We start from the raw sequence: 20,771 nt of genomic DNA, 5'->3' as shown, positions 1-20,771 counted from the left end.
TCCTATTGCTTGTTACTTGGAAGGAGACTGACCCCCACCTCACTACAAGCTGCTGTCAGGTAATTTTAGAGAGTGATACAGTTTCCCCCTCCTTCTCTCCAGGCTAAACATCTGCAGCTCTCTCAGCTGCTCCTCATAAGACTTGTGCTCCAGATACTTCGCCAGATTCGTTGCCCTTCTCTGGACTCACTCAGCACCTCAATGTCTTTCTTGTAGTGAGGGGCCCAAAACACAGGATTGGGGGTGTGGCCTCAGTAGTGTTAAGTACAGGGAAACAATCACTGCCCTGGTCCTGCTGGCCACACTATTTCTGACACAAGTCAGGATGTCACTGGCTTTCTTGGCCACCTGGGCACACTGCCAGCCCATATTCAGTTTGCTGTCCACCAGTCTTGGCTTATAAACCTTCCCAGTGTATTTATATTTCCTAAGGGAATGCTCTCATAACACTGAATCTCTCCAGATGGGATGATAAAAGAGAAAGGTCCAAAGAGTTTCTAGCAGGGCTTTCTCTTCCAACACTTCTTTTACACAGTGTTTTGTGTTGTCACAATAGTTTTTGAACTATTGTTCAAAAAATGGCTTATAGGGCATTTTAACTCATAGAGAAAAAAGTTTTTTAGAAATAAATTACTGATGAGTAAAAAGAAGATGATGGATCTCAATCCATTTGCATAGATAGACTCTTTCCAGTGCTCTATAGATGCATTATGCCTGCACTAATTCCTAGGTGGCAACCAAATCCTGGCAGCCAGTTGACTCACTAGAGTGAGCAAGAATGCACTAAGTCATTTGGAGAAGTGAATTTTGTTCATGTTCTTCATGTATGTAATCTCTTCTGCTTCTCTGTAATTAATTGCCAAGGGCACGGAAATTGCCCTTAGGGACTGTGAGCACTGTGCTTGCCCAGTTTGGAGCATATCTCTGGCAGGTAAGGCTATACACTTCAGAAGTGTATTAAACTTTTACAGGGTTTTAAAGAAAATCACGTGTGAAATTTGACTGACGACAATTTTTTGAATTATACTGCAAACTGATAGTCTGTAAACATTTTACCTATGTTTACTCGTAGTGCTGTTCGTATGCCTTTAAATGGTCATTTCTTGACTGAAAATCTGTTATTCCACCCAAATTTCCTCAGCAATAAGTTTCCATCATTAAGTGCTTCAATCTCCCTGTAAAGACCTCTGCCTTAAAAACTTTGTTTTCTACCTGATTTTATATAAATCCGAACAATCAGACTCTAATCAAGTTCAGATTGAAGTCAATGGCTGTTACTTTTTACTGATTCAGTGAAAAGGAGTGAAAGTAGGAGAAGGGAGAGAGAGGCACAGACTGAATTTTAAATAGGAAATAGACATTTATATATAAAAATATGCACTGTAGTGATATATGTACATTCACAGTGCTTCAGTACTAGTCTAAGTCTAGACGACATTTCTCTCAGAAGCAGTTCTGGGGAATCAGACTGAAAATAAGGTATGGCCATAGGATGCTTTCTTAGGAGTCAGGTGGCTAGGAGGCTGGGGGTGCATGGGAGATTGGGAGAGGTCACAGCTCAGACAGGTGACTCCAACTGACCAAAGGGATATTCACAGAATCACAGAATATACTGAGTTGGAAGAGACTCGCAAGGATCATCTTGTCCAAATCTTAACCCTTTGCAGGACCATCCCCAAGAGCCATATCATGTGCCTGAGAGTATCATCCAAACATTTCTTGAACTCTGTCAGGTTTGGTGCTATGACCACTGCCCTGGGGAGCCTGCTGCAGTGCCCAACCATCCTCTGGATGAAGAACCTTTTTCTAACATCCAATCTAAAACTCCCCTGACACAACTTCAGGCCATTCCCTTGGGTCCTGTCACTGGTCACCACAGAGAAGAGATCAGTGACTGTCCTTCTTCTTCCCCTCACGAGTAAATTGTAGACTGCAATGAAGTCTCCCCTCATTCTCCTCTTCTCCAGGCTGAACAGACCAAGTGCCCTCAGCTGCTCCTCACACAGCTTCCCCTCAAGGCCCTTCACCATCTTTGTTGCCCTCCTTTGGACACTCTCTAACAGCTTAATATCTTTCTTATATTGCAATGCCCAAACCTGCACACAATATTCCAGGTGAGGCCACATCAGTGCAGAGCAGAGTGGGACAATCTCCTCCCTCAACCGGCTAGTGATGCTTTGCCTGATGCTTCCAGGACACAACTGGCCCTCCTGGCTGCTAGGGCATTGCTGACTCCTGTTCAACGTGCCATGGACCAGGACCCCCAGGTCCCTTTCTGCACCATATGACATCATGCTCAGTATACAAAGTAGTGGGAAGAAGGAGGAAGGGGGGGGACATTTGGAGTGATGGTGTTTGTCCTCCCAAGTAACCTTTAGGTATGATGGGGCCCTGGTATCCTGGAGATGGCTGAACACCTGCCTGCCCATGGGAAGCAGTGAATTAATTCCTTGTTTTGCTTTGCTTGTGTTCACAGCTTTTACTCTCCTTATTAAACTGTCTTTATCTCAACCCACAAGTTTTCAGGCTTCTACCCTTCCAATTCTCTCCCCAGTCCTGCTGGTGTGGAGTGAGTGAGAGGCTGCTGGGGTTTGGTTGCTGGCTGGGTTTTAACCATGAAACAGGGTAAAAATAAGACAGCTGAGCCATATTGGTTTTAACATGTCTCCCTGCCCCTTTCCCTCTTTTTTTTAATTGTAATAAAATTTATTGTATAAATTACTATTTCACATTATTGACACTTTTTTATATTATATATTCTTGTAACTACATGAAGGAAAACATAAATGCACAGTGGAAAAGATTGGCAGTCCTCTGTTGTGTTTGAAAACTCCAGAACACAAATAAATTTGCAAATATTTTTCACCCAAAATTTAACTCTGATTTAAGTGAAAACCTAAATTATATTAATCTCCAGTTGGTATATTCTATCATAGTTTTGAATGCTGAATGCTATATACAATTGTGTAACAATAAAAATGTTGTATTGAATTGAGAGATTTCTTTAACCATGTACTTATGGCCAGAAAATATTCTGAGGGCTCCCAAAAAAACTTCAATTTTGAGGATCAGTGTGGAAGTTTCTGACAGCAGTTTGTCCTATGGTTTGGTTTCTGCATGTTGTCATTGAAAAGCAGATGTGCACTGTTCCTTACAAGCAGATGTGTGATGATGAAAGATACACAGGAGCTTATTTTTTCGACAAAACTACATCTTACTCATGTGGGATATGTTGCCAGAAGCTTTCTGAACATCTTTTGGTTCTGTCTTCCTATGCTCTATGTGGTAGCAGGTTACTCTCTTGAAGTTTACCTTAAAATCTCCAGGACTAAAGGCAGCAGTGTGCCCTAAGCTGTCTCTCTGTGGGATTTCATACTAACTGTTAAAATAGCCACACCTTATTCAAAGAAAATGTCAGTGTAAATTCAAAACTAACACTCAGACTGAAAGAGAACTGATTTCTTTTTTCATTCATGCTATCCTTTCCACAACAGTGCACAAAATTAAGTAGTTTTTTCAAATAAACAGTGGATTGACTGGCACTCTAATATTAATATAATCAGATAAAGCAACAACAAAATAATAGATATAGCCTGAAGAAATGAGACAAATAAATACTTCTAGTGGTTCCCTCATCAACTAGGAGATAGACAAGTATAAAAGGCATTGTGGCCAGATCTGAAAAGAACATAGTCCTCTGACAGGAAAAAATTGCAAACGTGGCAAGAGCTTACCAGTTTTGGGTGTGGGATACAGAAGGAGGAGTTTGTTTAAGGCATAGTGAAAGGGAGGAGTTAGGCACCACATATTTACAGGTGAGAATTAAGTCAGACTTGCTCCAATCTGATTCCCATAGAAGAAGACCATAGACCTAAAAGAAGATGGTAGTTGAGCTGAGAAGCTTTTCCTGATATGCTTCTATGGCTCCTAGGCTTGAGCTGGTTTGAGTTAATGCAGCTTAGATGCCACAGACCAAAGGAGGTCAATTATTGCATTCCCCAGGAAGAGAAGACAAAGATCTGAGATCCATACGCATTCACTTGTTTTGGGACATATCTGAAAAACAGGGTTCATAACAGCTGACCCAGTGTTCCATAAGAGCAATGTAGAGTGGTGACACTGTTGAGCCAGCAAATTGCTAAGAACACAGTTTGTCATTTCTCTCTTTCTTGTACCTAAACACTGAAGGCTACTTTTGTGAAATTCAGATGGTATCTTTGGTGACTCAGGCTTCCCTTACCAACTATATGCATAAAACGTCCATTTGAAATAGAACAACTAGATCAGTGCCTTCTCTGTGTAGAAAACTGCTGACATGTTTGCATAACAACTCAGTATACAGAGCACTTACTTGGGAAATACGAGATAGAGTGTACTAGCCCTGCTTAACTTTATCAGCTTGCCAGATATTGCCTTATACACATTAGCTTTTGAATCTACAGATGATGCAAACATATGAACATCAGTGAAAGAATTATGAGATTAAAACCACATAGGCAAGTGTAGATGCAATTCTGTTGTTTGGTGATACTGAAGATCATGTAAGCGGGGGTTAAGTAGACAGTCTGTATCTGCTTCCTGAAGAAATCCAGTAATTTTTCCACTGGTATGTTCATACAAAATTGCTAAATCTTCAGAAATCGAAGACCAGAGGTCAGACTTGCACAGTATTGGGATAGACATGAACAGCAAAACATCTCTGGCAGTTTTAAATGAAAAACAATTTTCAAGATTGGGGAAGTTGTTTGCAGGCTAAAACTGCACTGCAGTGTTGGGGAAAGGCAAAATCTTGTACACCAGTGGCTGAAAGATGGCAAACAATCAGGAAGGACAAGCAGGCATGTCTTGCATTAAAATTCTCTCTCTGTATTCTTAGTTTCTGTTCTTGGCCACATAAAGGTGACAGGTGTATAGCTGAGGTCAGCTAAATCCTCCTGTCTTATTCAAAGCTCTACTTTTTCCAGTTTTGTCTGGTACATTTAAATTTTACTTAAGAACTGAATTGTTCCTAAGGGCTTAAAAGATAAAAGGAGAAGGAGGAAAAGAGACGAAGCAAAAGCAATGATAGTCTTAAACATGTGGACTGAACAAAAGTGACATTTCATCTTCAAAAAAGTTTATGAAAAAACTCAGCAAGCTTGTGTCATAAAAAAAAACTTCCGTAAGAAACAGATGCTGGACGATGTGGGTAAGTCTAAATTTTTACAGATGACCAGAACTATTTTCCTGACAATGAAATGCTTCATTTTGTATTCTTTTCTTTTTGTTTGAGATTTATTTTGAGATGCAAGACCTAAGCAGATAATGAAGCCAATTGCCACTGACCCCTGAATAACTGAGAATTGAACTTAGATCCACATTGTTGATTTCGGACTTAATTATTTGAAAATCTCAAAGAAATTTAACTTTTTCAATGTCACTGTCATCAGTGTCACTGATGACTTTGTTGACTGTAACCCTTAAGCAGATATGCATTATATTCCAGTTAGTATTCCTGATATGTTTTAGGTAAATCAGATACTTCCTTGACTAATGTTTTCTGTAGAAACCTGAAGGCTGAATAACCTATTAGGTTTTTTTTGCTTCTGGCTCACCTGAGAAATAAAATGAATTGCTTTTCTCAAATCATGATTGCAAAACAGTGCTTCCATAGGCTGCCTTCAAAATAGGATTAAGACAATATGTAAAAAGAGTAATTCTAAAAATCAGCAAGTTGCAAGATGATATAGATCTTGCATTGCTTAACCTTCAGACTTTTTAATCTCCTTCCTATTTCCATTTGACTCTTCAGAATTTTCTTTCACTTTCCTGTGTTAAAACAGCAAAAATGTAAAACCTGCTGTAAGATTAATTACAGAATTTTGAAATCTAGCAGGGTCAGCAAGCTCCTAGGTGAGCTTTGCTTCTTTACTATTATTTTTATCATGAATTGACTGTGTATCATGCATTGGGATACATCCTTTTTTCCTAAGAATACCTCTTAAAATGTTCTAAATTTTCTCTAATACAGCTTCTGCAGGTGCTGTACCAACATCTTTTGTAGGCAGTAAATACAACTGGTGTGTGAACTTTAAAGGTTTTCGTAAAATAAGGATTTCAGCAATTCTAAAGAAAACCTCAATTCAATTAATTAATTTTCTGATGTGTCATGACAGTGTTTAATGGCATTGTTAAATTAAAATAATTACATTATGGTTCTTAACATATAGTTAGAAGTTTCATGTAAAGCTGAACTAAAGGGCATTTTCTATGCAATAGGCATTTAAAAAAAAAAAACAAAACCGCAAACTGAGCAAAAGCACTGTAATCAGAAGATCTTTGCTTATGAATGATACAAAAAAATCCAAAACCACAGGACTACTTCAGATTTTGAGATGAGAAGTGGCACATAGTAGAAATAAACCAGACTGGTAGACCTACCTACAGGGATACAGAGCAAGACTGACTGTCTTATTGAGCAGCGTAACTCAGTTAAATTTGGGTTATTAAGTTCAATACAAAGGTAGCTGATTGAAATTTAAGGGTCTATGAAACAGAGAGGTCAGGCTGGATTATATCTGACAATTCTAGACTACAGCTTTTGCAGACTTCCTACCTCCTTTTTCCTTTTGTTGAAGCTGCTGTTTCATTTTAGGCCTTTTCTCCTGAGCTGCTCTTCTGAAACATCTGATGTTTCCAGTGCACACAAAGTGGAAAACAGATTAGTGCACCTGCAGTAAGTCTGGGATATCTGGAAGGCATCTGTTTTATTTTTCCATGAAATGTCTGCAATTAACTAGATCAGTTTATGTGCCTTTTCTTTACAAGAAAGGAGAAAAGATAACCTGCACAGCTAAAGAACCTCAATTCAAAGAATACTTCCCAGAAAGCACTCCAGTGTGGATACAATTCACTCTTGCATTTGTGCCACAGACACCTCAGAGCTCTGAAACTCCCCTGGCTGGATGATCCCTGGACTCTCCGCCCGAGAAACACCAAGGGACAAGAAAAGGAAAAAAGAATGTGGCCCAGTCATGTCATGGTATGATCCAGTTCTTGGAAAGATATATCAACTCAATTAAAACTCAAACAATGAATGACTGAAAAAACCTTAGAACAATAGACACAGATGCAATGATAAAAGCTATGCTTGCTCTGCTGGGCTGTTCATAAACCAACAATTTGAACTAAGGATTAAATTCTATTGAAAAATATAGTCCTTTTTAGATTTCCTTTCCCTCTCAGGCTTTAACAAGCCAAATCTCTTCAGCCAATGAAGTTAAAATATACAAGACACATAGCTCTTTGTTTGTCACACCCTGCAAATCACATTTTCCAGCTTCAAAGTACAATTTGTTTTGGCTTTAATTACCTGACTTATCACTATGTCATATTCTCTCCCCCACTGCAATAATTACAGTCTGAATCAATGTGTCATTCAATATTGGCCTTTATTTATGTCTCTCACAAACTGTTGAATGTTTATTTATAAACCATGAAAAGTAGAGTTTGTAAGAATATTGATTCAGCATATTAGAAAAGCAGTGGCCTGGCATTCTGTGAGTAGAAGTAATCACAGGCAATTACTAGAGACTGCTTTTCACTACTTATCTTGGGTTTTACCTTATAATTGTATTACTGAATTTATTTCACTTTGCCCATATATCACCAAGTTCCTAATAGGAAGTCTGATATTAACATAATTTAATAATATTCAGGGAATGAATGGTTTTAATTGGTTTAAAAAGAAGGAGATATATAGCCTACGCCAAACAATGAGAAAAGTATTGTAACAGCCTCTTTTTATTTTGTAATAAATGGTAATTAATATTCAAATGTATTAATGAAACAAGTTCTTAGTGGCTAGATCACAAATCTTTGATGTTTATGCCACTAACAAAATCACTAACTGCTCTTAATGATGCCCCTCAGCTAAGCTTCACTTTACTCATGGTATAAAAATTACTTTCGTTGCCAGTAGCGTGAATTTGCAATTGTGAAAGTCAAAGTCAAACTCTTAACAATTCTTCTTGTCCTTATCCCAGTATACAATGGGAAGAAAGTGCCCAAATAAGACAAAAAAACCCAAACCACAAAACTGTCAAACTTAGAGAAAAGGAAAACTAGCAAACAATAACTAAAACCCTAGATCACTCTAAACAAAATACTCTGTTGTACCAGTTGCTGTTCCTAGTGAGCCAGACTTAGTACAGGAGAAAAAGAAGATGTAACTGTCTGCCTGGGATTGAATCAGAGCTCTGAGCAGCAGTGGGGTAATGGACAGCTGCCTAAAGGCTGTGCTTTTGAACAGGACTGACCAGTTGTACTTCATTATTTGTGTTTTCCTGTTAAACTCACATGTTCTCGTGAATTTACCCAGGTTAACACATGACATTGGCAAAAGTCAGACTTGTGAAGTTATGCTCACGGAACATAAAAAATGTGCTTTTTTTGTTTTCTCCTGTTTTCTATATATTTTAATTAAAAGAAATGGAAAGAAAATGTTTCCGGGAAATATTTCCTTTGGTTGGAATGCCAACCTGATGGGATAACACCCATGTTAGAGAATCAGCAATGCCCTTACCAACTAGTACAATATTTTTGGCAATTTTGCACCCAGTTAGATACTTAGATTATCTTTTGAAATACCCTTAGCTTCAGTCTTAATCTTTTCTTGGGAACTAATTCTATTTTAAACATGCCATGTTTGGTCCAGAACACTTTCTTATTTAATGAAAAAAAAATTGCCAGTACAATCAGCCTTAAAATTGTTGTAACTCAGCTATTAATATATTTGGGGAAAGTATTTCAGGAATCATATATTCTGGAAAATTGCATAGACCCTTCAATTTAAAAATTTTAATTCGTTTATTCTCCCTACGTTTTTTTTGCTTATATTCTCCACTTTGAACTCAGTGACAGTTCAAAGAGTGCATTATGATTACTGAGAATGCTTTGTTTAGAGTCAGAAAGAATAACTTAGCATTATTTTCTTACAAAGTATCCAGAGCTCAGACACAGTAAAAGATGAACATGAAAAGTATGCACACATCTTTTCTATCACATTATTGGTAATCACAGAGAGCAGCAACTTCAGAAATATTTTCAGTAGTTTCTCTAGTTTAACATTAAATACTAAATCACAGCAGGCTTGGTGATTTTTTTTTTACTTATTTCTCTTATCCAGAAAAAAAAATTAAGAAAAATTGAATAAATTAAAAACCAGTAACATTTTAATATGTTATATTTTTACAGAGAAAAAGGAAAGGATAGCACACTTTCTTTTTTTCCCTCCACCAACTGGTAACAAGGAAGAAAAGCTAGGTTTTTAGAATCTGACAAACTACTGGAAAAATAGGTGGTAGAAAATTTTTCCAATTATTTCTGAGCCTGTAGTTCAAAAAGTCCATAAACATCTCCTACCTACAGCTTAAGAAGGTATGCTAATTGAGAAGCTCTGCTCCTGTGCTGACCTTTAAACTACTAGGCATTAAGGCAAAATCAACTAAACAGACCTTTAATGTACCCGAAAAGGCAGTTCTGACGTTGTATATTGAATACTACATATTGAAGCAGCATCAAGGCAAGTTCAGATTGGACATTACAGAAAGCTTCTTCTCCAGGAGGGTGCTCGGTCACTGGAACAGTCTCCCCAGGGAAGAGATCATGGAATGAAGCCTGTCAGAGTTCAAGTAATGTCTGGATGATGCTTTCAGTCATATGGTTTAGTTTAGGCAGTCCTGTGAGCGGCAGGGAGTTGAACTCGATGATTTTCAAGTGTCCCTTCCTACTTGACACATTCTAGGTTCTTCTATATTAATAAATAAATAGGCTTATTTTAAGAATTAAATTTTTCACTTTAAGAAATACTATAATTACTTTTTTGGTTATATGCATATGCAGCTTTCTAAACCATATATAGAATTTAGACCTGGTCTATTCAAGCCAGTGGAAATATACCACTTTGAATGGAGATTTAAGCAGCATAGCAACATAGCACTGACAAATTTTTAATGCATGAGGATGAGAAATAAAAACTTTTGAAAAGCTCTGAAAATTAGTAACTGTAATTGGACTTAGAGATTATGAAAAGACTGTTCAACTAAAATGGCATAATAAAACTTAAAATAGATGGAAGCAACTATGTCTGCTTACAATTGAAATACAATAGAAAAAAATTACAAATATAAGATGTCTTAACCACAATCCCTCCTCATTTATCTAAATGGGACTTATTAAATTATAATGTCACTGACAAGGAAATTACAAAATTGAAAAATACTACTGCAAGAGGAAAATGTTTGCAACACGTTGCCTACTTTTAGTGTGCTTGAGTGCATACTTAATTTGAAAAAGAGCGTAGCTCCTTTGTAAGGAATACACTGACCGCATTGTTTTCAGACATTATAACCTCTCTGAAGAGAAATCTTTAAAAAGGATGTGTCCCTGATATTAGAGAGGGAAAAAATCCTTCTGCATGTGTGACCCACCAACTCCTCTACAGAAATGGTCCAGAAGACAATGAAAAAGTAAATTAAAGGCCTGAGGGATATGTTGTTACCAACTTTCTCATTAGTGAATCTCCTCCTCATGGTGTTTAAGGTGTAGGCTCAACATTTCTCTGTATCAGTGGCAGTTCAGTGAGATAATGGGTCCACAAATCGAAAGGAGAAAGCTTTTAAGCTTGTGATGTTGCAGTTAGAAGGTCCCTCTCTGTTCCCAACCAGTGCTGACAATGGACAAAGGCTTCTGCAAAAGAACTGCAACAGTTCCACTTTTCATTTTCTCTTTTATTAATTTCTCTTGACTTACCCAGATGTGGCATCCTTATCACAGAATCTCTCAATATTTAGAGTACAATGAGAATGAAATCCCTGCTAATCTGGATGACCTCCAAAACAGCAACAAAAGATGTTTACCTGCCTCATTTTTTGTTGCAAAGTTATGTGCTAACTCCAAGAAACGGTTGTAGTCTAATAAAATTAAAGAAAAGGATTTGTCATTTTCTACAGTAGATAAACCAGCATGAAAATCACAGTTATAATATGAACACAAAAGCTTCATTCTCAGAATAACCACAGCCTTTTCACAGGATAATAATTAATCTTGAACATTTGGTGCCACTTATGGTTCTTTATATCTGCCTCTCCAGGCTGCATGTAACACAAAGTCCCAAACTCAGCAGTTGTTTATCATCTGCTCTGGGAATGAATACAGACACTGAGATTTTAATACAAAAATTAGTCTTGCAATCAAAGCATATTCTACATTTAATAAAAAAATATTCATTTCATTAATCTTTTAATAGGATCACAGGATAATGATCCTAAAGAAACATGATTAGCAGGTCAAGAGAGGTGATTCTACCCCTGTACTCTGCTCTCATGAGACCCCATTTGGATTACTTCATCCAGCTCTGGAATCCTCAGCATAGGAAGGATGTAGACCTGTTGTACTGAGTCCAGAGGAGGGCCACAAAGATGGTCAGAGGGCTGGAGTACCTCTCCTATGTGACAGGCTCAGAGATTTGGGGTTGTTCAGCCTGGAGAAGAGAAGCTCCAGGCAGACTTTATTAGTAGCCTTTCAGTACTTAAAGAGGACTTATAAGAAAGATGGGGATGGGATTTTCAGTAGGGCTTGCTATGATAGGACATGGGGAAGTGCTTGAATTCATGCCCATCATATCACACCATGTCCCACTGTGAAGAACTTTGCTGCATTTCTTTAATGACCTCCCTACCAGCACCAGGAGGTATTGCTAAGTGCCCTTGCAGCACCCTCTTCTCCAGGATGAATAAGCTCCAGTCCCACAGCCTCTCCTCAAAAAGGACAAATAATCCAGTCCAGATCATGCTGGCTGCCTTCACTGAACTCACTTCAGTTTGTCAAAGTCTTTCTTGTACAGGAAGGGCCAAAACCTGAACACAGTATTCTAGATGCAGTCTAATAGAATATCACAATGTGTATCCTGCACCAAACCACTGAGTCCTTTTAAAGATTATTTCAAGTCTTGCTTTCATGTTAAAGGAAAAAACCAGAAGCGTTATTGAGCTATTGTTATCATCTTCAAGTGACACTACAAAAAGCCTACTTTATGATTGCAGAGCTAGTAGTTCTCATTATAGGATCATAGGATCACTTAGTGATCTCGTTATAAATCCTGTTCTTGAAAGAGCTTATGTACCCAAAACCCAGAAGCCGAGATGAAAACATTGCCTGGATGTGTGAGACTGGACACTCGCACATTCTGTACAGTCATGTACGTACACAGGGAAAGTGACACCTCAGCAGACAATTCAGACCTTAATCTGTGAGGGATTCTCAAATTATATATATAATACATGAATTACATAGCTTACTCACTACTGTCTGATGCAGTTAATGCAGCAAGGCTTAATCCCTGCTGACAACAGTGACATCAGAGTTCAGTACTTTCACTTAAAAGTGACCCATGGGGACATCATCGCTCTTCAGAGGAAATCTGGGGCTGTAGATATATGCATTCTGAACCCTTGGAGGCTAAAAAGCTATATCTGCCCCCAGCCAGACTACGCAGTCTGAGATTTCCTGCCAAGGTTCTGCCACTGTTCGAAAAGGATGGCAAGACCTGGCAGTGCCAGAAAACAAAGGAAGGCAATGCCATAGCCCAGGAAGGCACTTGGGAGGAAAAGACTTTGGTTCTAGCTGACTAACCAGAATCACATATTTCACTCACCAAATTTTAAGTGCAAAATGACCTTTTTCTCCAATGCAGTTTCTGAGGCATAAAATCAGGCTGTGCCTTCATGACATGGAGCCCTTCTCTGGTTCCATGGCTTCTCAATTTGTAATTGCAAAATATCACATAATACGGGTTAAGAAAAGTATAGAAGGCTCATCTTCTTGAGTGCTTGAATTGAAGTCTACTGTACAATATATCGGCTCTACCTTACTTTCTGGTTGTGATTTAAATGAAGCAAATGAGACAGTCTGCTTGAGGTAAAGTATTGGATGGGCCAACCACCAAAATCATTCACGCACTTATGTTCAAAAGTGAGTGTTTGAGCATTTCACAGTGGATCTCACTAGATAATTTCAGAATTCAAGGTCAAAATACACTATGAGGACTGTGAAATGGCAAGATCACAGAACAAGTATCCAGTTGGAATAGCATTTAAGTAAAATATAATTGAGTTTGAAATACTGTACAAGAAAAAGTAATTCAGGCACATTTGTGGTACCCAGATGGGTTATTTCTGTACGTGTTTTTTTTTACATAGCTTTAATTATGTGAAGTCCTCAAGGATTATAATTGTCAAAAATATTTGCATAGATAAATAATTGAAACTAAAATAAATGTGAGTCAAACCATCCTCTGGGAAAGCTCAAGCTCCAGAGGTGTCACTATTTGTCTATTTTCTCATCAGAAACATGACTAGACATTTCTAACAAAATCCATCACCCAGCTGCATGACGAATGAATGCTGTGAGGGCTGTACTGTCCTAATGAACAGCAGCATAAATTTGCTTCAAACATTTAAATTCTGATCATAATCCCCATCTTATATATATGTAGCCAGTTTTGAATTACAAATGACAATCACTACCTTGCTAAAGCATTGATCTATATCGGTATTTCATTGTGTCCTAAGCACAAAGAAATGCTTTCTAGTCAGTCAGGATTGCCTTAATATCCCCAGAAAGAACGAAAAACAACTGTTGCCTCTATTTATAAACTTGGGATGGGTGTATCAGTGGACATAAAAAACATCCAGACATATTGCCTCATACTGAAAAAAAAAAAAAAGCATACAACCAGATTTCAATTGTCTAGCAAGTATAGAACAAATTCAAGCTTAAAAAAACCCCTTGATTTTAGATTACCTTGGATACTCTGTTCGCAACCTCTCTGCCTACTGTCAGCCCCTGAACAAAGGTCCGTGCAGCAATGAACGCTCTAGTCACTTGAACCTTCAGCTTCCTGGGTACATCTCCAAATGGCTTCAGCTGGTCTGTGTACTTGCTTACACACTCCAGGTAGTCCTCACTGAAGTGGTACTGGGGGTTTATGAGCTGGAACATCCGCTCCAGCAGCCGAGCCCAGAAATCATTCAGCATTTCCTCCAAGTTCACATTGCCTCCCGTGTAATACCGCTTCAGCTCTGTGAAGAGGTCCTGGAAAACCTCAGAGTTTTGCATGTACAGCATGCCGTATGTCCGAACAAACATGTCATTTAAGGATCTTTCTGCATTCTCCAGAAGTTCTCGGAAAAACTCTGAAGGGAAAAAAAGCAGGTGTTAACAGCTATAACAGTAAGGTATAAAAGGTTTTCTAATTGCATTCCTAATATATCAGAGTTTGTATTAATATGTTGTTACCACAGCACTTTACTATTGAAATTCATCATTAGGATAGGAAATTGCTTTATTTACAGGTTAAGGATAATAGAGCATAAACTGAATTCCCCAACAACGTAGAAAGATGTAGAACCAATAACACTGAGCATGAAAAACACGTTTAAAAGAACTTCGGTGAGAGCAGTTACACTTCTTCTTCGTGTGCTATTTGAATAGGAATCCCTGCCCCTTGCAATATCCTCCATAGCCAGTGTACTAAATATTCTAAGCTAAAAGTAAAGTCATTAATACCATGATTTAACTGAAAATGTAATGATTTTAGAAGTTCTGTTTTGATTAAATTTTTTACAATGTAGAAGAAAACCACAGAAATAAATCTGAATATTTATTTGCAAATATTCTTGAAGAGAAGTTGAAAGAGACCCGAGAGGAAATGAGAATTCTTCTTAAAAGTGTTAACATGTCTAGGTAATGCTAAGCAAATGTTAGTATTTTCAATAACTTTTTACTCTACTGAAAAATAGTGCTTGAACCCTCCACCAATCATGTCACAACCAGTCTATTAACTTCAGTTTGGAAGAGCAGACCTTAAAATTTTTTTGAAAGGATTTCAGACTACTGCTTCTGTGTCTTGTATCTACCCAGGCCCAAACCAAAACCTACTTTTAAATTTTGCCTTGTGGAAATTACTCTTATTGGAAACCAAGCCCATGGGATACAGTGGAAATACGTAATCATCTCTTCTCTTCAGATTCTTTGCAGTTAGGTTTTCCTCAAAAAAAGCACAGAGTGTATAAAACAGTTCTTTAAACACAGCTGACCAAAGTAGGCATAGTGTCTCCTGCTTTTCAGAAGATCCCATCTTCCTATAGGGTCTGTTCTCAACCTCAAGCCACCTTTGGAAAAGAGTTCTATAACTTCTGTGGCCTGTAAATGGGGCATTGCAGACAGAAATGTAGAGAGGGCAAAACCTTTGGCAAAATACGTATATTTAATGCAACTAAATGGTTTATAGTGATTGCAGGACTCTTCACACATCAACTCTGGGATATCAGATGCTAAATTTGTGGTCATTGCCCATAGACATATCTGTGTATGCTAACTGCAGGGATGTGCTGACTTCTTATAATCTTGGCTAATGATATAATGTGAATACTCTTTTAACATACTGCTCTGCTGCAGAATCATTGCATGCTAAAGACGGGATGGAATTTAAGACTACGTAAGAAAAAAAGTCACATTAAATTCAAGGATTTGCAACTGTGATCTGCTAAAAGCAGAATCCACCAAACACTGTGTGCCAGTCTATCAGGACTCAGTAAGAAAAGAAACTGTTATTTTTGGCAGAAGTTGTGCAGAGTTGCAGTCTTTGGTCTCTCAGATAACTGGAAAGGGGTTGCTATGAAAATGTATACACAGAACATTGAGAATATACTAGCTACATCAAAGCATTTATCATAGGGAAAACACAGTCTAATAAACATATGAATGTCTAAACTGTCATTAAAACCACAGCTCTTCATAAGGAATAAATTCCATCTGGAAAAGGAGAGGCTTTTGCTAAATAGTTTATGTAGGAAAAGAACAAAAACAAAACAAAACCAAAATTAAAGAAACAAAAAAACCCCCACAATCAAAATTTTGTTGCCAAATAGAATAATTCAACATCTACAACCTACAGTCTTCTGTTTAAGGGAAAAGCGAACCAAGATGTTTTTCACTGCTAACCCTGATATGGTGGTATCTTTGACATCTGGATCACTTTGATTATTACTTCATACATCCAGCATTTCGTCTTCTAGAAATAACGCACACTGTCTGCACTGCTGAATACATGTAGCTCTCTAGTCACACAATCTGGAAGGCAAAAAGATGGCAGAGAACCTGGGGCTTAAATTAAAATTTGGTTTAAATTTGGAGCCGGGATTTCATACCAGTGCAATTGAATGACAACTGGGAAAGATAGTCATGAAAACACTGAATCCAGGTCCCTTGTCTTCTCTCCCAAAAAGGCTGTGTATGCTGGGAGGATGCTATAAGCAATTCACATGATGGCTCCTCGCAATCCCTATCTGTCCTGTGAATCCCACTATTCATCTAAAAGATCATGCCATTGCATAAGTCAATCACAGCAAAGCTTAACTGAGTTTGCTGACACTCCTTGTCTGAGATTGTTAGCCCACTCTTTCTTTGTTTAGGGATATTACTTATTAATCTCCCAGTTAGCTTATTGGAAGCCAACCAAGAGAGGTAGACATGTATTCTCTGCTTGTGCAGCACCTAGCACCATGTGGTCCATGCTGGTCACAATCTTTATTTATACCGTGGTACAAACATTATTAGTAGATCTACAAGCTTAAATTTCATGCTATTCCAAATGCGACACCATACATATTAATTACGTAGGAAAGCTAATGTCTTCTAAATAGTAGTACATTTATTTAATTTTTAGTCTTCTTACAGGTCTCTAGTCTTCGAGAGCTACTGCTTAAGGTAAATTATGCCATTAAAAAGTTAGACCGTTAGTCTTCTGTACACTTTGATAAAAAAGACAGCTAGTTTAAGAGAGCTATCTGCATCAGTAACCCTATGCAGGATCAGAATAATAAATCAACAACTACAGAATTAGATACCTTTTCAGTTCCAGACAGAAAGAGATCTCCCATGTTGTACTAATTAGAGAAATTCTCAATCAACTCCCATCCAGCAAAATTAATGCTACTGTGAATGATTGCTTGCTTTTTTAGTCTGCAAATCTTCGATATATCAAGAAAGGAGTCTGCTCTGCAATGCTTATGTATAGAAACTGTCCTGACACAAATATATACTTGTTCAGTTATGTCAGGAGAAACTGTATGTGCTTCTGCAAAGGCTGAATTTTTCCACGGTCTTTCCAAGTAATGTAAAAATTTTATGTTCATTGAAAAGATGATATTTCATCAACTTGCAGGTAGTTTTTGAAAAATAATGTAACATTTCAGCTTAAAGTAAAAGAATGAAGATGAGACATGCATTAGTCATATTACTTAATGTGCTCCTGGAAGGCACTCAAGTACTAGGTGGGAGAGGAGAATCTATATAACACAGAGTTGTGCAGTGTTTTAAAGTATATATCTTGTGAAATTTTTTTGCTGCCAAAATAGGATGTCATGAGCAGTGTTAATGCTGGAAATAATTTTTCCTAATTTTAAGTGATGATTCATTTATATGACCTATATATGTCCCAGATATCTCTTATGTTACAAGCATGTTTTTATCCAGATCTCCTTTATTAGCCAGAGGGTCTAAGGAAGCCCAATCACTTCTATGAGGTAGTTGGAAAAAATAAGGTCTAAGGCACACTGAGATACTGAAAAGATGGAGAAAAGATTGCTATTTCAAACCATTACATGCTCTGTATAGGCTTAAATGGAGAGTGTCCAGTCCATGGATCACACTTTAGCTAGTTTTCATTTTTAAAGATTATTTGTAAATTTAGGATGCAAGATAGATAGTAACAGTCTCTGGAAACAAAGTGTGAATTGTTTTTAAATGTTTTATCTATGATAAGACAACACAGTTACAAAATGAAAGAACAGAATTGCTGGAGTCTCTTACTGAATGGTCAGTACAACTCGGATTAAAAATAGGGTCTTCTTATCTGTCACACTATCTTGTCAACTGCAAGGTGACATTTTCACTCTATTTTTACATAGGTAAACTAGTGCTATAATGCAATTCAACCTGGGAGCTAGCCTAATTCCAGTGATGACTAGCTGTCACCATGAGTCAAGTTGGACTTATTGAATTGGATCAAAACTGTGGACAATATTGCAGCATGACATGATGCAATAATTGCCTTCAACAAAATATATGCACAAACAACTAGAGGCAATTTTTAGAGACACAAAATTGTATTATGTTTGAGTGGATATTCTATGAATATTCCCAGTCTGATAAGTTCCCTTGTATTTTCTTTTCCATCTGTAATTTAAGCAAAAGCAACACCTGACTGTAGGACAACAAGCAAAGGTAGGAACAGTTTGTTTTTTGATTTCCAAGCCCAAAAATATATGCACGAGCTTTAAGACCAAAGAGACAAACAGACAATTTCATTTAATTACCATATATTCTGCATAGCTTTCCTTTTTTAGCAGAACTTGAGACCTGAATGCCATACTATGGTGCATCTGATGCATTGCACATGCTCCTAACTGAGAAAAATCCAGCATAGCTGCACAGAGCTCTTCAGCATTAAGAAGCATTTACTGAGAAGACGTACATATATCTACACCCTGTGTGGATTTTGGGTACCTAATTTCATTGAGCATTCTTTAAATTCCCCATCCTGATAAGGCTGACAGTAAGAAGAATATAGGAATTCATGTAAAGTGACTATGGTTTCTGACACAGAGGTCCTTTGGGGGTTCTTTATGTACAGATACCCTTCCCTTCCCTTCCCTTCCCTTCCCTTCCCTTCCCTTCCCTTCCCTTCCCTTCCCTTCCCTTCCCTTCCCTTCCCTTCCCTTCCCTTCCCTTCCCTTCCCTTCCCTTCCCTTCCCTTCCCTTCCCTTCCCTTCCCTTCCCTTCCCTTCCCTTCCCTTCCCTTCCCTTCCCTTCCCTTCCCTTCCCTTCCCTTCCCTTCCCTTCCCTTCCCTTCCCTTCCCTTCCCTTCCCTTCCCTTCCCTTCCCTCCCCTCCCCTCCCCTCCCCTCCCCTCCCCTCCCCTCCCCTCCCCTCCCCTCCCCTCCCCTCCCCTCCCCTCCCCTCCCCAAACCTTCCCAAACCTTCCCTTCTTTTTTTTTCTTTTTTCTTTTCTTTTCTTAAAGATATTCCACAATGACATCAATTAGTGAAAGTTGTGATTTATCTCAAGGAAATTCAAGTGAAATTAACCTCTGTGGTTCCCAAGCCTTTTCATTTTCCTACTGCTTTAGGTTTCCAGAGACTTTCTTCTAACAATAACTAATCTTACAAAACAAAAAGAACTCGATTTAACTTCATGATTGAGAAAAAAATTGCAGGAGAATACTTACAGCAGATGATTTTTCCCCCTAGTTTTGACATTACATTTGTTTTATATTCAAGAGCAAACAAATTGTATGCATAAGACTACCAGTGCATTGGTATTACTTTTTAGTAAGCCTGAATAACTAATTTGAAAATTCCCTTGTAGTTTTGACCTTTAAAAACACTCAACAGTCTCAGCTGGGAAACAAATTTCAGCTCCCATTAGACAAAACAAAAGCTGCAGTGTGATGAGGTCTGTTGAAAACTGCTCTTCTTTTTAAACTTATTTTGAATATATATACATCGCATTTAAATATGAGAAATAGAAGTCTGATAATTAAATGTGCCCTATAATCACGAATTTCAGAATAGGTGATTTACATCTTTTGTTATGTCTTGGGTAAAATCACCTATGTGTGAAATTATGTAGCTGTTACTGGATATTGATACCTTTCTGGAATGTCCTATACCTGTAAATATCAAGATATTAAGAAATCTTTTGGATGCTACTAAATATAGAAGCCAGTGCAATCTCAGAGGTTGTCAATAAAGATGGAGGCCTCTCTTCCCTCCCTAATCCCTCCATTTCTCAGACTATAGCAAGACTTGGTAATAGAAGATAATTCACTGCAATCTTCTCCCTGACTCCTGTCCAGAGTCCATGACTTTTTCTGCCTTATGGGCCAGGCTGTTTCAAGGAAGGAAGGAAGGAGACCCAGGGGAAGACAAAACCACTGAGGCTTCATCCTTAGCCACTCCCCACTGTGGAGCATGGAGACAATGCAAACAGGACTGTCCTGCGCTGAAATGAGGGACATGAAGATGGGGAAGAATCACAAGTACACCTACCATGGGCTGGGTGGAACAGGATAGATCCAGTGCAGGCAAAGAGAAAAAAAGCTATGCTGCTTTTTATACATCAAAAGCCATTATCACAATGGGAACCTAATCTGACAAACAATTTAAGGCATTATTTGATGCCCATACACAAAGAAACTATTGTACAAATGAACATTAATATAAAGTTAAAGGATATGTCAGTTACTCAAAGCTGATTACGTGCATTGATAAAGGCCTATAAGACTTTATTCCACAACACCAAAATCAATGAGAACATTATCAACAATTTTAGCGAATGCAGGTGTAACCCTTAAATGCTAAATTTACTGCTTCTTCATTGCAAAAGGTCATTTACCAACACTTGAGTATGTATAAAAGGGATACTTGATCCTGCCACGGATTCTGCACAGACACTACCTAAAACATATCACTTTCACATGAGAAATATTAGACATTAACATACACTTTTTGAAATCTTACTGCACTCTCGAATCTCAATTCATATTCTGTTGCATGTGGTACTTTATACTGATGATGTATCCTTGAAACCTGAAATTCCCAAGATGCCCTCAAAGAATTCATTGATCTTAGATCAATAACAATGATAGGAAATGCTAGGAATAAAAA

General features: G+C 37.9%; 1 protein-coding gene across 2 annotated transcripts in view; it reads right to left on the bottom strand.

Moving 5' to 3' along the window:
• Positions 1 to 20,771, bottom strand: part of GPC6 (glypican 6) — a 763,526-nt gene that overhangs the window by 336,337 nt on the left and 406,418 nt on the right. For both annotated transcript variants that reach the window (XM_064645997.1, XM_064645998.1), the window contains exon 3: positions 13,843 to 14,234. In XM_064645997.1, the coding sequence (XP_064502067.1) occupies positions 13,843 to 14,234 (392 nt within the window). The remainder of the gene's footprint in view (positions 1 to 13,842; positions 14,235 to 20,771) is intronic.

This window comes from Pseudopipra pipra, chromosome 2, assembly GCF_036250125.1.
Source record: "Pseudopipra pipra isolate bDixPip1 chromosome 2, bDixPip1.hap1, whole genome shotgun sequence".
Classification (NCBI taxonomy): domain Eukaryota; kingdom Metazoa; phylum Chordata; class Aves; order Passeriformes; family Pipridae; genus Pseudopipra; species Pseudopipra pipra.
The sequence above is the reverse complement of the archived record's forward strand: the minus strand, read 5'-3'. Positions and strand labels throughout refer to the sequence as shown.